The 16957-nt window shown below is 38.4% G+C and overlaps 1 protein-coding gene across 2 annotated transcripts in view; it reads right to left on the reverse strand.

The window, feature by feature from the left end:
• Nucleotides 1–16957, reverse strand: part of scfd1 (sec1 family domain containing 1) — a 151526-nt gene that overhangs the window by 64477 nt on the left and 70092 nt on the right. For both annotated transcript variants that reach the window (XM_072569003.1, XM_072569002.1), the window contains exons 15-18: nucleotides 10261–10357; nucleotides 9465–9535; nucleotides 4950–5029; nucleotides 4070–4132 (exon numbers count right to left, since the gene is read on the reverse strand). In XM_072569003.1, the coding sequence (XP_072425104.1) occupies nucleotides 4070–4132; nucleotides 4950–5029; nucleotides 9465–9535; nucleotides 10261–10357 (311 nt within the window). The remainder of the gene's footprint in view (nucleotides 1–4069; nucleotides 4133–4949; nucleotides 5030–9464; nucleotides 9536–10260; nucleotides 10358–16957) is intronic.

Consider the following 16957-nt stretch of genomic DNA (forward strand, 5'->3'; position numbering starts at 1 on the left):
AACAGCAGGTCAGAAGCTGCAAATTTTATGGTGAGTAACTCAACTCTGGACTGCCCAATGAATGTGCACTATTTACAAGATACAAGTCAGAGGTGTGAGGGAATATTTTTAACATATCTGGATAAGTGCAACTCCTGTAATACTCAAGGGGCTTGACACAATCCATGACAAAATTGCCCATCTGATTGTACACCATCCACCATGCTCAACATTCATTCCCTCTACCACCAACATAAAATGGCACCCATGAGTACCATCGATATGTTGCCTTACAGTATCTCACTAAGGCTTCTTCAACAACACCTTTCAAACCCTCAACCTCTACCACAAAGGCGGCACGGGCAGCAGATATATTGGGACACCTGCAAGTTCTCTTTCAAGTCACACACCAACCATTCCTTCATAGTTGCTTGGTCAATATCCTGGATATCTCTTCCAAATAGCAGTGTATGCATGTCTGCACCCAAAGACTAAAGTGGTGCAAAAGGTTCATTTGGAATGGGCAATAAATGCTAGCTTGCCCAGCGTTCCTTACATCCCGCTTTGCAGAAGATGGTGGCATAGTGGTAATTTCACTCTGGACTAGGAATCCAGAGGCACAAGCCATGCTCTGGGGACACAGGTTTGAATCCATGTGGAAATCAATCATAACTGGATTTGCAATTGAAAGCCAGCCATCAGCAATGATGATGATCAAACTATAAACCACCATCATTCAGAAAACCACTGGTTCACTTACTTCCTTGAAGGAAGAAAATCTGCCATCTTCACTTGATTTGGCCTTTACACCCACAATAATATAGATGACTCCTAACTGCCGTATTAAAGCAATCAATTAAAGGGAAATTAGGAATAAGTAACCAATCAAGCCTTGTAAGTAATGCCCATATTTCATGAAAGGAAAATAATTCACTCTACTACTATCAAGCCAGGGGATCAACCAGGTTCAATGAACTCTGTAGGGTAGCATGTCAGAAGCAGCACCAGGCATGCGTTAAACTAAGGGTCAATCTGGTAAACAAAGACTACATACATGCCCAATAATAGAAACAGCATGTAATGGACATAGGGAAGTCATCATACAATCAGTGGATTAGATAAAAGCTCTGCACTCTTGTCACATCCAGAATGGTGTTGGACACTTAAATAACCATCCAGAAAGAGAAGCTCCACAAATATCCACATCTCCATGATGGAAGAGCCCAGAACATCAGTACAAAAGATAAGGATGAGGCATTTGCAGCAAACTTGACCAGAAGCAGGGAGCTTGCCAAGCTTCAGCCAATTCAATCACTAAACAATCAAAGATCATGGGCCCTGACAACTTCCTAAAAGGGTACTGAAGACATATGTTCCAGGATTAATCACAATAATGGTAATACTATTCAAACTTCAACACTGGTGCCTACTTGACAAAATGGAAAATTCTCGAGGTATGTTCTGTTCTCAAAAATGAGTATAAATCTAAACTTGTCAATTAACCCCTAAATCCCAAACTATCCATATTCAAGCATCAGCAAGATACAACAAATGTCATTGACCAATGCTATCGTCACTTGCCCAATATTATCCTACTGGCTGATGTTACAGTTTAGACTTTGCCATTTTGATTGGAGTCATACCCTTGTACGTGCAAAGATGAGGTTGAAGTCCATCACCTCAGCCTGACGATATCACTACAGGAGTTCTTCAAGATTGTATCGACTCAAACAAGATGGTGGTGGAGTAGGGCTCCTAAGCCAGAGTTTGTCTGCTCCATCAGTCTTTTTCCTCTTCTTGTGTTTTCTTTTCCTCTCTATTTATCTTCATTCCTTGGATGGACCCAATGGACTCCCAGCCTCATGGAGGCCCAGCGCAGACCCCTGGAAGCCCAGAACGGATTCCCATCCTCCAGGAAAAGTCCACGTGGTCTCCCCGCTTTAGAAAGACTGGCATGCTATTTTTTTTTACCTTTATTTCTTTATTTTTCTAATTTATACCTAAGATTCTGTACCTGGGTATCTTTGTACTTGGTTTTATAAAGGCTGTAATGCTGAGCTTTTAACTTTATTTCTTCATTTTCTAATTTATACGTAAGATTTTGTATCGAGGTATCTTTGTACCTAAGATAGCGCTGGAAATGGTAACTTTGTACACTTTTCATTGTACTCACATGTCCCTGTACTTGAGAACATGTGACAATAAACCTAATTTTAATTCTAAGAACCATTTTCAGATGATTCACTCATGACTAATCCTCCACCCAAGGTCAGAAGTGAGACATTCACTGATCAATGCGATGCTTAGGACTATTTGTAACTTGTCAGATGCTGAAACATATAATACCCATAAGCTGCAAGGACTGGACTACATGTAGTTTTAGGGTGATAAGTTGTAAAGTAATATATGCACCATACAAGTGGCAGTCTATGGTCATTGCCAACAAGACAAAATCACACCATTGCTCCGTGACTTTCAATTGCATCACGATCACTGAAAAATCCTCTATCAACATTCTGGGGATGAAAGAATGGTGACTATTGTATTAGCTATCTCTATTAAAAGTTAAAATATGTGATTTTAGTTTCAAATTAAGGTAATTAAAGGTTGAGTAATTTTACTTTGTTTCATTATGCTTGTGTGCTCACCAACAGTGCGTGAGCTTTTGATCTAGATAAAAGACTTCTAGAAGCAAGAAAGCCCTAAGATTGCTGTGGAGATAATTACTGAGAGTTGAACTATATTCAAACGTTTTAAAAACAAAACATAAGCAAACAGAGAGAGAGACTGAACCTGGAGGCTACCTAAAACAAGGTCTGCTGTATTTAGTCAAAACCTCAGTTCTGCATGTTTTCAGAATGAAAGAGTAAATTCTAGAGAAGTATATGAGGCCAAGTAGATCTTTAAAGACAGAAATCCAACTATATAATGTGTACATGTGTCTGCTGGATTGTGACATGTGATGCATACCTTTGGATACTGTATTGATAGGAACATCTGGCTCGTAAAGCCAGACCCAGAATAAAAAGAAACTGCCTTCTAGGAGTATGATTATATTCAAAACCTTTGGGAGTAGAAGTAGAGAACTTCCCATTTATCAACATTTTACTTCATCTGACACACTTTTGCCCACTTCCTCAACTTGTTTAAATTCCAAGTCAAATTCTAATATCAAGTCAGATGCTAAAAATTATCCAATTTATCTGATATTCCTGTAACCGAGACCATTACATTATTAACCAAATATTTAACTGCAACAGCCATAAGTACTTTGGCTATCAGAGCAGATCAGAGACTAGGAGTCCTACAGTGGATAACTCACTTTCTGGTCCCCCAAATTCTGTTTACCACCTAGAAGATATGCAAAGAGTATGAGGAATACTGTCGACTTGTCTGGATGAATGAACCTTTAACAACACTCAAGGAGCTTGTCATCATTCAGGACCGCTTGCTTTATCATACCCTTATTACCACCTTAAACATTAATTTCCACAACCATCAAGATACACTGACAGAAAAATACATTGCAGCAATTTACCAACACCCCTTCAAAAATACCTTACGACTACCTTTGCCTAGGAGACAAAGGCAGCAGATATACTGGAACACTACCACCTGAAAGCTCCATTTTAATTCATGCAACAATTTGATTTGGAACTATGATCTCAAAGTAATACTGTTTATTATATATTCATTCTAAAATCTTTACAGAACGTGCTTTCAATTAAGAATTCTCTGCCGTGTACTGTTGCCAAACCAGAGACTGTAAATGTGTCTTCAAAAGAGAATTAGAGAGCTTCTTGTAAAGACTTTAAAATGATATGAGAAATGATGAGAAATGTGGGTTTGACTAGGTAGCACATCGACAAAAACACTAACAGAACAATAAATGAGCCAAACTGCCCACTTCTATTCTGAAACTTAGTACAAGCAGAGCATCTGCACACTGAACCTGATATTTATTTCACACCGTCAAATGTCATTAAATCCCAGGTCAGCTTGTTATTTCAAATAGATTTTTGATTTAAAAAAACATAGTTTTCAATCCAGTAATTTTGCATTAGAATTCTTCTGTTGTAAAACTTCATACCTTATTGATTTTGGTCCACTGCCTCCAAAGTTAGTAGGAGCTGACGCCATTTTGGTAAATGCTCTGTCAGTAAACACAAACTAAATTACTGAAGTGAATTTGGGAATTAGAAAACATTCATACCTATAGAATTCTGGAACTGATTAACACTTTTAAAAAGTTTAACAAATGCTGTAATCCTGGGTTAGGGAAGGTGCCCCATGAAATGAAAACGTCAATCCAATTTATTCTCACTTGCCACTTGTACTCCGATATAAGACTGAATAAATAACACATCTTTACAAACTTTTAAAGCAGAAGATCCTTGCTGAGCATTTCCACCCAAAATGAAACTACATCATTGTAGATTATTTGGAGTAGATATGGTATACTTTATTCTGCATCTAATAAATTGTTAGACGATTAATACATAAACTCAGCTAATGTTCTGGGGACCTGGGTTCAAATCCTGCCGCATCACATGTTGGAAGTTGCATTCAATAAAAATCTTGCTTTCATAATCAGATGATTAATTTTTAGGTAGTTCTTTGATAATCTTGTTCTTTGCTCCAGATTTTAACATGAGTTTCTGATTTGAAACTTTTAAACACAAGGGGAATTTAACCAGTAAGGGTGTTTTTCTCTTGGAATTTAAGCTCAAGATTCAGTCACTTGGGCCATTTTCAGACATAGCATTAAAATCTGTCTTAATTCTAGTATCTTCAATTGGCTACTTTCTCAAATTAAAAAAAACTGATCCAGGTATATGTTCAAAACTGTAATACACATAATTTTAGCAGATGGTTCATGTTTGAAGTTTATTTTGTGGGTTTACACAAATGTGTTGCTCGTAATTTGCTGTTCCTTTGGTGCTTAAACTATTCTCAGTGTTCTTACTTACTTCCATCGTTTGATGTAATTCAAAGGAGCCAGATTGCACCCAGTATCAGACAGCGCTTTTTTGTATTGTTCTAGGTCAACCTGGTGGTATAAATAATTTAATTTAGGAGAAAAGAGATATATGATGAATTCTGAAATTCCAAAGGACTTGCTAATTTGCTTTATAAAATAAGCAAAAGATTATAGAATGTTGCAGGAAATAAACACTATTTTTTCACCCATGTTGTAACATTGGCTGACAAAATGTTATTAAATGATATTTTAGAACCAATTTTGCAGTAGAGAATGTGAAGGAGGTAAAACAAAAATTCAGAATAATTTCTCCCAGAATTTAATTGTTTTAGAGTTTCCATTGCTACCAAAGTGCACTTGCTTCCTCACACTAACGCCACCATCAGTCATGTGCATAGTTAGCCAACACTAACTGCCTGGGTTTGTGCATAACAAATATTTATGGGTTGGAGTCCTGGAGGGATTTTAATGTATGCTCAAATATACCTTTCAGTCTCTTCAAAGTCAATTTACAAATGTCGCCAAGCAAGGAGATATGGCTTGATTTACTTTAACTTACTTTGCTTTATGAAATAAGCATCACAGTGCCACACAGTGACATGTCCATCCCTTTTGACCGTTCAGTACTCCCATCCATGACAAAGCTTCACAACTTAATCTCTGAACTAAAACATATTGTAAGCCACAGAGGTTAGCATCCTGAAATTGGGTAGTCTGCAACTGAGCACTGATTAGCCTGTGCATGTAAAATAATGTAAGCCACAGAGGCTGGTAGCCTGTAAGTAATCTCCAAATGACTGAGTGCAAAGAAATGAAGCTATGAGCTGTAGATTCACTGTGTACAGATACACAAGATGTGTATGTGTTCCTGGGCTGGTAAAGCTTGATGCTGGAAAAGGGTCAGCAAGTCAGGCAGTGTCTGAGGAGCAAGAGAGTCATCATTTCAGGCATCCATTCTGTCAAAGCACCTCATTATTGCATACATCTCAATCAACTCTCCCATCAATCTCTCCTGTTCCAAGGAGAACAACTCCATCATATCCAATCTTTCCCCATAGCCATATTATCCCAAGTTCTGACATCCTCCTCATAAATGCGCTCTGTACCCTACTTTAATTACACTCTTTCAATGAGGTGACCAGAACTGCACATAGCACACAGGTTGTGGCCTAAGTAATAATTTCTATTGTTCCAGTACTACTATCTTGTTTTTATATCCTATACCTCAGCCAATAATGGATTCCACATGCCTTCTCAACCACCTTATCAATCTACCCTGATACCTTTGGGGATTTGTGGATATTCAATTTAAGGTGTCTCACTTCCTCCACATCTTTCAGCAGTCTCCCATTAATTGTGTATCCCTTTGCTTTGACTCCAATTGCAATTAAAGATTACATCAACAAAATTATCTTCATTAATCCTCTTTGTTACTCCCTTTAAAAATTCAAACCAATCAAATATGATCTTTCCCTATAAAATCCATCACTGATTAAGCTATTTTTCTAAGTGCCCTGCTATCTGGATAAAAATCATTGGACTAGTGATCTACCCACTTTCAAGGTTGCTTATCTTTTAAGTATTCCTCTCTCCCTATCAAATTCAACACATCACATTCTTCCTTCTTAACCATACTGTATCTGCATTGTCCTTTTTTGTAAAGACAGATCCAAGCATTCATTAGTAACCATCCCAACACCTTCCACCTCCACACAAAGGCTACCTTTTTGAACTTTTATGGACCTTACTCTTTTCTAACATATAACTTTTGTTAATGTATTGCTAAAACATCTTTGGGTTCACCTTCATTTTGCTTGCCAACATTCTTTCATGTCCTTTCTTTGTTTTCCTAACTTCAATACTCATTTTCTATAATCCTCGCAGCTTTATGTAGTATTAAATTTTTTTTTCGGATTCATCTTACACTGTGACAGCAGGCCTCAGATGTGACTGTTGCTCCTAACCCTTTTTGGCCTATGTTAAAAGTACCAAATATGATTATTACCACCAAGATACTCTCCCACTGTTAGACTAAGACCCAAGGTAAATAAATGGGAACTACCCAAAGTCGCTGACTAAATCAGTACTACAACCAGGTTAAGAGTATCCTGGGGAGCAGGGGAATTGTCCATAGGAATCTCAATTTCCTGCATATTTGCCAGGGAGGCCAGTGCACTGGGACTTCTGCAGCCCCCAAAGAGCAAATTGAGTCACACATCTGTGCCTTATGATCTGGAGGCCAGAGATATGGGCCATTGTTATCTCTGGGCAAAGGGAAGAGATCATTGAGAGGTTATGTAATAATTCTCAACATGCAACCATAAAACATGTTCCAAAATATCCCAGCAATTACAATCCAAAAACAGCATTTTGGAGGTGTAGCCCACAATACAAATATTTTTCTTTCCCTCTACAAATTCATGCAATTTTTCACCATCAGCTCATCAAATTTGAACTTCAGCTTTCAATTTACCTTTCAATGTTACTTTTCTAAGCTCTTATTCCTTAGGTAATTAAACATTCGTCTTGTACATTTAGCTTCATTTTGCAAACTTCCTCAAAATTAACCAATTTCATCAACTTTTCAGTTACAGCCTTTTCCTCTGAACCCATTTTGCAACCTCCAACTTAATCTTAAGACTTTATCTTGCATCTTGCTTTCTTTCTGCTCATTCATCAGGAAGGGGTACAACAGCAGAGAGGCTTTAACTTTTTTGGAAACAAATGTAATATGGAGAATGTAATAAGCCATGCTGAATGAGGACAGAAATTTATATACTTTCTTTAGGCAAGCTATCTTAGTGCTCATAAATTTTAATTATGTATTAAAGTAAATGTGAACATATCACTTAATTTAGCTAAAGGGATATATAAAGCAATTATTCAAAATAATTTGGTTCCTCTGCAATGTGATTAATTTTGTTCAGTTTATAGTGATATGCCTTTATTTGGTATTGCTGTATCAGACTCAGAAACTTACATGATGTGACTTCATTCATCCAAAAAATAAAGTATACAATTAGATTAAAACAAACAAGGTTAGTAATGTTAAATATACATCTCACATTTTCTATAGGTGAACATTATTGGTGCTATATAAAACATATGCAATTTGTTTTGAAAATTTTATTGCTGATGGATGGAAAACTGCTACCTTTGCTGATTCTTTAATGAAATACAACTTACTAAAGTCAACTGCAATTACTTATGGGCGCATGGAAGGTTGCTTTATTTTATCGTGGTTGACATAAACTAAGTCATCCAATAATATTATCTCACCAAATTTCTCCATTTCACTTTAAAAGAATACTGCATGCTAAGCAATGATGGTCCACTGGTACTTCCTACAGGCATTGTTCATGCCTAAAAACAAAGACTTATCATGCCTATGAACTAACTAATCTTTGGTGGCATTATAAAGAAGCATGTATTGTCCAATTCCACAGCGCTCTTTAGTAAAAAAAAAGATAGGAAATCAGGGGAGAAATCACTTGTTAAGGATGATGAAAATCCCCAAAGACAGCTATCAGAGTGAAACATGGCTCCTCACAAATGTGCAGAACTATGTTGGTTCTTGGTATGCCAAATATCAAAAGACATTGCATGTCCACAGACAGGTTGAATGTAGGGATTTTATTTAAATCTGGTGAAGCATTTTCTGCCTGCCCTTAATGCAGATAACATTCTCACTTTGGATTCAATAAATTGTGAATTCATGTCCTCCTCCAGTACGTGACCATCTGATATTTCAGCATAGTATTGAGGGGCGTGGCATTTCCTGAGATGCTGTCTTTCTAATGAGAAGTTAAATTAAGTTCTCATCTCCCAGTTTGGATGGATAGGAGTACCTCACAGGAATATGCAAAGAATTACAAGGCCAAAACTTAACCCCCAACCAGCACCATCAAACACAAATTAACTAGTTGCTCAACTAATTTACTGCTTCTGTTAAAAACAGAAAATGTTGGAATTACTTACCAGATTTTGAATTGTTTAGTAGTCCATGTGGAACCCTGCTTGCACAAATTGGCTACCATATAATACCATTTAACAACAATACTGGATTTCAAAAGTCATTTATTGGTTGTGAAGCATGTTAGGAAGACTGATTTGTGAAAATGTACTAATTAAATGCAAGATTTGCCTTCTTCCTTGAAATTGCTATTTACCTCTGAAAAGTAATGCCTTGCAAGTGTTGAAGCTTAAGTCAACCAGTGGGAACCAAATATATTTTGAAAATTTCTTACAAACAATTTCAAGTGAACACAGTAAACATTATAATTTCTTCTAATTTTGAACATTTGGAACTTGTCCCATATGTGGGCAATACTGTTTCACATTTTTAACAGCCTTTGAAAACTATCCAACTGCAATTGGGTAGAAGTTATGGGAAATCTGACAGAGGTATTCAATGAAGGGTTTCTATTGTTTTAACGCACTTTGCCTTCTTATATTGCAATGGGTTGAAACTTTTGCAGTGTCTGAACAATCAAATAGAACTGACCTCTGAAGGTGGCTGTGGTGAACTTATGTAGTAAATGATAAACAACCTCATTTTATCTTCAGGTGTACCTCCTACAAAAATAAGGGCAAAACATTTTTCAGCATAGAAGAATATCCAAAATTATTTCATATTGCACATAAAAGGATTTGACTTTGCATTAGAAATAATTGCTTAAAAAATAACTTTATTCTTCAGCATTTTACATTTAATATGTAATGTTAGCTCCTCCCAGACTAATCAAACTTGAAGGTTACAATAAGTAAACAAAAAAAGGATGCATTTCAGAATTCTTCATTAAACTCCCAGAAATATATTAGCAATCGCTGTATTTAATGGTACAGCTTGAAAGACATGCTGATGTCGGCTGGGCAATACAGTGGTGGTGCGCTCTGTAAAACCAACATTGGCTTTTCTGAATAAACAGTTGGAGTTCTTTTCTCACTTATTGGCTTCCTTATATCAATAATGCTGCTGCAGGGAGACAAAGGTAAAAGCTCTAATGCACTTTATAAAATGCACCCTATAAAAAGTGTCCTTCTCCATCCTCTAACACATGCATATCCAGGAAGGATTGGGAAGACCATTAACTGTAAGGTAATGAATGCTGAGAGCTTACTTACTTACAGTAAAATATAAATTTTCTGAATTCTGTAGTTAAAATATTTTTGAGACATTTACACATAATTAACACATTAATAATTTACACATATTTTAATCCTTTAATTATATAAACTAAAGTGTTGAGAATAATTATTTACAACGGATTTAAAGGTTAATTTTTAATTTTAACAATTACCATCAGGATCAGAGATTATATCCAATAAAGACTTGTCTAGTGTGGACTTGCTCATCAATTTTTCTTCATATTCAAAATAAACATCCAACTTCCGAGCCTATCAGGAAAATTATTAACATTATTATCTTTAGAATTTACAGAAGATGTATTACTTGCAAAATGAACTAACTTTTTACCAAATAAAGTTTACAAAAAATTAACTGCAAAATGGATAATGATAACATTAGGAAAGGAAGCTTTATGATTAAGCAGAATCACATAAATGTTTTATCAAAAAGTACAATATGCGTTGATTAAATGTGTTGAATCCAGGAAAAGGAAATATTAGAAAACAAAATCAGATAAGAATACTGAAAGCTAGAGTAAAATTTTCATTAAGGGTTTCAAAGCATATACAAAGTTAGCACTGATATATGATATGTTTTATTCCTACTCAAAAAACAATTTATAGAAAATTAATTAAATATCTGTCTGTAGTAAAACCTTTCACTTAGAATCTGTCGGCTATAAATCAAGGATATACTATGTAAACTGCAGCTAGAATCCAACCTGTGTAATTCAATCTGAATTCTTCCACCATTACATTTCATTTCCTAGGCCCGCAATGTCTCTGGTCAAATCCATCAGCCTTTGTGCAGTCTTGAACTGTCGAGTCTAGCTCAAATTTAACTTATTGTTGCTATTCAAACTTTTCATGGAAGAGACTTACAGCTATGAAAGAAAGCAAGCTTTGATTCTATCAGACTAATCTAGATTTTAAAAACACTGGCATTAGAAATGAAAGGAAACAGTTTTTCAAATGAATCACACCAGCAAGTTCTGTAATTGAGCATGTAAATATTTCAAGTAGACAGATTACCTAAAACATAAATCTATATACAGGAACTCAACTTCAAGCTGTAAAACTCAAAAATAAAAAAAAGGGACTTCCACTATTCTGAAACAGAGTAGCAGCAGAAAGTGACAGAAAGAATGGAAAATAATTGAGGTTTAGGAATGATAGTGTCTTGCCAAAAGGCCAAGAATAGATCAGCTTACATAAGTAAACATGTAACTCATCAGGGAACCTAAGGAAATCATTGTGTTTAGCCTGGACTGTACACAATACTTTAAACAGTATCAGATGCTGTTGGCTTATGATGTGATAGATTTTCTCACAAACAATATTCTGTTGGATTGACTTGTAACCAAAGTCAGTCCATGATTAAGAAGAGTTGAAGAAACAGTCAAAAGTAATTCCAATAATATGGATGCAGATAATGCACTTTACAAGATAAAATGTCTCAACGCATTTTGCAGGAGCATTAGAAGTCTACCTTTATTGTCAATGCCACTGCTAGGCAGTGTAGTAACCATGCATTCCTGTAAATACAGCTTTGCAGTCAAACTCCAGGGAATCAGTTCAGTCAGATCAACAGATATTACAGAATGACAGAATTGACTGTCAGCGTGTGATTTTATTAAGCTTTCAGCACTGTACTGCTAAAACATCCATTCAAAAGATGCTCCTGAAATAAATTAGACAACTGGCACACTCAAAAAGACCCAAAACGACAAACTGTGCACCAAGGGGTATGGTCAGAAGTGAAGGGGAGTGGGCCACAGCCAAAGGTCAATAAGACTATGCCACGAGAGAGATAGCTTGAAGGCTCTTTTGCAGCAGTGTACCATCCTTGCTGCTGTCTCTGTAGGCACTGGCATTTGGTGGCCATCAGGCATGGGCAACACACACTCTAGCACTGTGAATCAAAATTTGACCCAAAGTTACAAAGGAATATTAGGAAAATTACTAAAGCCTTAATCAAAAGGCCATCTTAAAAGAGAAAAGAGGAGTAGATAAGGAGATGGTTTAGGAAAGGAATTCCACAGCTTTCAGCCTAAGAAATTGAAGGCATAGGCACCAGTCATACAGCACTTAAAATCACAAGGAGCCGGATTTAGAAGAGTACCTCATATCTTATTTTGACCAGACAGGATGTGTGTTATGGGGCTGGATAGGGAGAGAAGTAGTCAAGGAAGGATTTTAAAACAAGGCTACCGCTTTCAAAATTAAGATGTTGCTGAACACAGACAAGCAAGTATGTAAAAGGTAAAGTCACCATAGTCTTACCAGACCATAGAGCTGCTCTCTCGTTAGGGATAAGATTGGTGGTGATTTAACCTGGCGAGAGGAGAGATTGCGAAGGAGAGTCCTTCATGGTAACCTTAGCCATGGGACCCTAGCAAGCACACAGATGATAGGTGAATGAGGCTTTCTGCCAGTTAGGATAGGAGCAGCAGAGTTTTGGATGACCTTAAGTTTAGACAGGATAGAATAGGAAAAAATTGACCAGAAATGTATTGGAAACATATATATCTTTTTATTTTTCTGTACTTCTAATTGTGGACTGAAATTGGAAAGGAACTGTTTTAAAAACCAAGGGTTGTTGAAGGACTGCTGTACTTATTGGAAAGCAAGTAACTTGACACTCACTGTCTACAATATTCTGTTTTATATCACAGTTGAAGTGTACTATGCAAATGAGCTGGACTCAAATTTTGTGTAAAAATTGAGATTCAGCTGGCAATAAGTAGCTGATTGTTCTGTGGAATAGTGACCCTTTATTGATGACAGGCCTTTTCCCTGCCAAGCTTGGGGTTGTGAACAAGATAGCAAGAAGCCATCGGATTGCCACAAGCTCAGGAGTTAGCTTTGTTCTCTGCAGTAAAAAAACACATTAAAGCCAGAAGGAAACCAATTTTATTTATCTTTCAACAGTTTTACATATTTATTAATTTTTATGGGATGTGGGTGTTGCTAGCTTGCCAGCATTTATTGCCTCATTGCCCTTGAGAGAAGGTGGTGGTGAGCGGCTGTCTTCAACCACTGCAACTCACCTCCTGTGGGATGACCCACAATGCCACTAGTGAGGAAATTCCAGAATTTTGACCCAGTGACAGTGAAGGCAGGGCAATATATTTCCAAGTTAGGATGGTGTCTGGCTTGGAGGGAACCTTGAAGATAATGGTGTTCCCATATATTTGCTGTCCTTGTCCTTGTGGGTTTGGAAGGTGCAGTCTTGGTGAATTTCTGCATTGCATCTTGTAGATAGTACATACTGCTGCTACTGAGTGCTGGTGGTAGAGAGAATGGATGCTTGTCGATGTGGTGCCAATAAAGCGGGCTGCTTTGTCCTGGGTGGTGTCAAGCTTCTTGAGTGTTGTTAGGGCTACACTCATCCAGGAAAGTGGGGAGTATTCAATCACACTCCTGACTCGAGCCTTGGAGATGGTGGACAGGCTTTGCGGAGCCAGGAGATGAGTTAGTCACCGCAGTATTCCTAGGCTTTGTGTAGTGTCTGCATTTAGGTGGTGAGTCCAGTTGAGTTTTTGATCAATGATAACTCCCAGGATGTTGTTAGTGGGGGATTCAGTGATGGTAACACCATTGAATGTCAAGGAGCAGAGGTTAGATTATCTCTTATTGGTGATGGTCATAGCTTGGCATTTCTGTGGCATGCATGTTACTTGCCACTTGTCAGCCCAAGCCTGGATATTGTCCAAAGGGACTTGCTGAATTTGGACATGGACTGCTTCTGTGTCTGAGGAGTCACAAATGGTGCTGAACATTCTGCAATCATCAGCGAACATCCCTACTTCTAAGCTTATCATGGAAGGTCAGTGATGAAGCAGCTGAAGATGGTTGGGTCCAGTACACTACCCTGAGAAATTCCGCAGAGATGTTATGGAGCCTGAGATGACTGACTTTCAACAAGCACGACCATTTTTCTATGTGCCAGGTATGACTCTAACCATTGGAAAGCTTGCACCCTGATACGTATTGATTTTTACTAGCGCTCCTTGATGCCACACATGGTCGAATGCAGCTTTGATGTCGTGAGCTGTTACTCTCATCTCATCTCTGGAATTCAGCTCTTTCATCCATGTTTGAACCAAGGCTGTAATGAGGTCACGAACTGAATGGCCCTGGCAGAACCCACTGAGCGATACTGGGCAGGTTATTGCTGAGCAGGTGCTGCTTGATAGCACTTTTGATAATACCTTCCATTACTTTACTGATGATTGATAGTTACACTGATGGAGGCAGTAATTGGCTGGGTTGGATTTGTCCTGCTTTTTGTGTACAGAACATACCTGGGTATTTTCCCACATTGTCAGGTAGACATTAGCTTGGCGAAGGGAGCTGCAAGTTCTGGAGTACAAGTCTTCAGTACTATTGCCAGAATGCGATCAGGGCCCTGAGCCTTTGCAGTATTCAGCGCCTCCAACTGTTTCTTGACATTACGTGCAGTGAATTGAATTTGCTGAAGACTGGTATCTGAAAGGCTGGGGACCACTGGAGGAGGTCGAGACGGATCATCTACTCAGCACTGCTGGCTGAAGATTGCTGCAAAAACTTCAGCCTTATCTTTTGCATTGATGTGCTGGGCTCTTCCATCTTAGAGGATGAGGATATTTGTGGATCCTCTTCCTCAAGTGAGGTGTTTAATAATCCACCACCATTCACAACAGGATGTGGTAGAATGGCTGAGCTTGGATCTGATCTATTGGTTGTGGGATCACTTACTGCTTTGCTGTTTGGCGTGCAGATAGTCCTGTTTGGTGGCTTCACCAGGTTGACATCGCATCTTCAGGTTTGCCTGTTGCTGCCCCTGGCATTCCCTCCTGCATTGTCGATTGAACCAGGGTTAATCTCCTGTCTTGATGGTAATGGTTGAGTGGGGGCTATGTCGGGCCATAAGGTTCCAGATTGTGATGGAGTATTATTCTGCTGAAGCTGATGGCCCACAGCGCCTCATGGATACCCATTCTGGAGTTGCTAGATCCATTCGAAGTCTGTCCCATTTAGCATGGTGATAATATCACACACTTTGGAGGGTATGCTCAATGTAAAGGTGGAACTTCATCTCTACGAGGATTGTGCCTTGGCGACTCTTACTGATACTGTCACAGACGGATGCAGCTGCAGCTGGCAGATGGCTAAGGATGAGGTCAAGTGTGTTTTTCCCTCTTGCTGGTTCCCTCACCACTTGCTGTAGACGCAATCTAACAGCTTTGTCCTTTAGGAACCGACCAGCTCGATCAGTAGTCCTGCTGCTGAGTCACTCTTGGTGGTGGGCATTGAAATCCCCAACCCAGAGTACATTTTGTGCCCTTGCCATCCTCACTGCTTCCTCCAAATATTGTTCAACGTGAAGAAGTCCTGCTCCATCAGCCGAGGGAGAATGGTGTGTGGTAACCAGCAGGAGGTTTCCTTGTTCATGTTTTACCTGAAGCCATGAGACTTCATGGGATCCAGAGTCAATGTTGAGGACTCCCAGGGCAACTCCCTCCCATCTGTATATTACTGTGCTGCCACCTCCGCTGGGCCTGTCCTGCCGGTGAACAGGTCATATCCAGGAATAATGATGGCGGTGTCTGGGATGTTGTCTGTAAGGTATGATTCTATAAGTATGACTATGTTAGGCTATTACTTGACAAGCTTGTTTAACAGCTCTCCCGATGTTGATGCTAGCCCCCCAGATGTTAGTGAGGAGGACTCTGCAGGTTAAACAGGGCTGCTCCTGCTGTTGTCTTTTCTGGTGCCTAGGTTGATGCCAGATGATCTGTTCAATTTCATTTCTTTGACAATTTGTAGCGATTGGTACAATTGAATGGCTTGCTAGGCCATTTCAGAGGACAACTGAGAGTCAATCACATTGCTGTGGGTCTGGAATCACATGTAGGCCAGATCAAGTAAGGAATTCATTTTTTAAAAATGAATTCAATGTCCATCATCTGCCATGGCAGTATTCAAACCTGGGTCTGCAGAATATTATCTGTGTGTCTGGATTAAAAATCTAACAATAATATTACTAGGCCATCGCCGTTCCCAGTTGTTGTAAATTGTGACTGTTAAATTAGTAAATCAGAGACCTATGTAAGTGTGAACCAGTTACCCTGCGCCTCCTGCAAACAACTGAAAGCATCCAGAGAAGCAGTGTTCTGATTAACAGAAAAGTCATGTCAGAAACTCTGAGCAGGGACAACTGATCTGCTTTCCAAGTATTCCCCTCCACATTTTTGGGGGGTTGGGGGTGGTGGGGGAGTGTTGTGTGTGTGTCTGTATAGAGGGGGAGCATATTAAGGGGATAGAGTTTTAACTAGCAGAGTTAAAGGTTCACAATTGTTTACCTGCAACTAAAGTATGTTTATTTCTAGTAGATAATAAGTTCACGTTCAATACAGAGACCTGGGTCATGCTTTCTGTCAACTTGGATCCAAAAGTCAAGTAACTGAGGAATTATGTGATACATTTTTAAAAAATCTATGACTTTTGTGATTACCTCTAGATTTAACTATTTTTGGGATAATGTGGATGAGATTTGCAGCATCAGAGGTTGAGGCAGGGGTAGAGATGGGCAATGATACAAAGGTGGAAAGGGGCATTCTTGGTCATATACAGATATGTGTTTGGCAAGTTTATCTCATTGCCTTGGCTGAGATCAGTTAAACATGCACAAATTAAGGATGCGATTGTGTACTCTAGTCTACATGATTTAATATCACACCAATGAACTATGGGGAAATCACTAGAAAAATTTAGAAGTTTGGTTTTATCCCTAATTTGATTATAGAATTCAGTTATTTGTTGTAATTTTCTCCTCCTGCCTAAAGTTCATTTACCCCAGACAAACAAAATTAGCATCTTTCTTTA

This window comes from Chiloscyllium punctatum, chromosome 4 (assembly GCF_047496795.1).
Source record: "Chiloscyllium punctatum isolate Juve2018m chromosome 4, sChiPun1.3, whole genome shotgun sequence".
NCBI classification, from domain to species: Eukaryota; Metazoa; Chordata; class Chondrichthyes; order Orectolobiformes; family Hemiscylliidae; genus Chiloscyllium; species Chiloscyllium punctatum.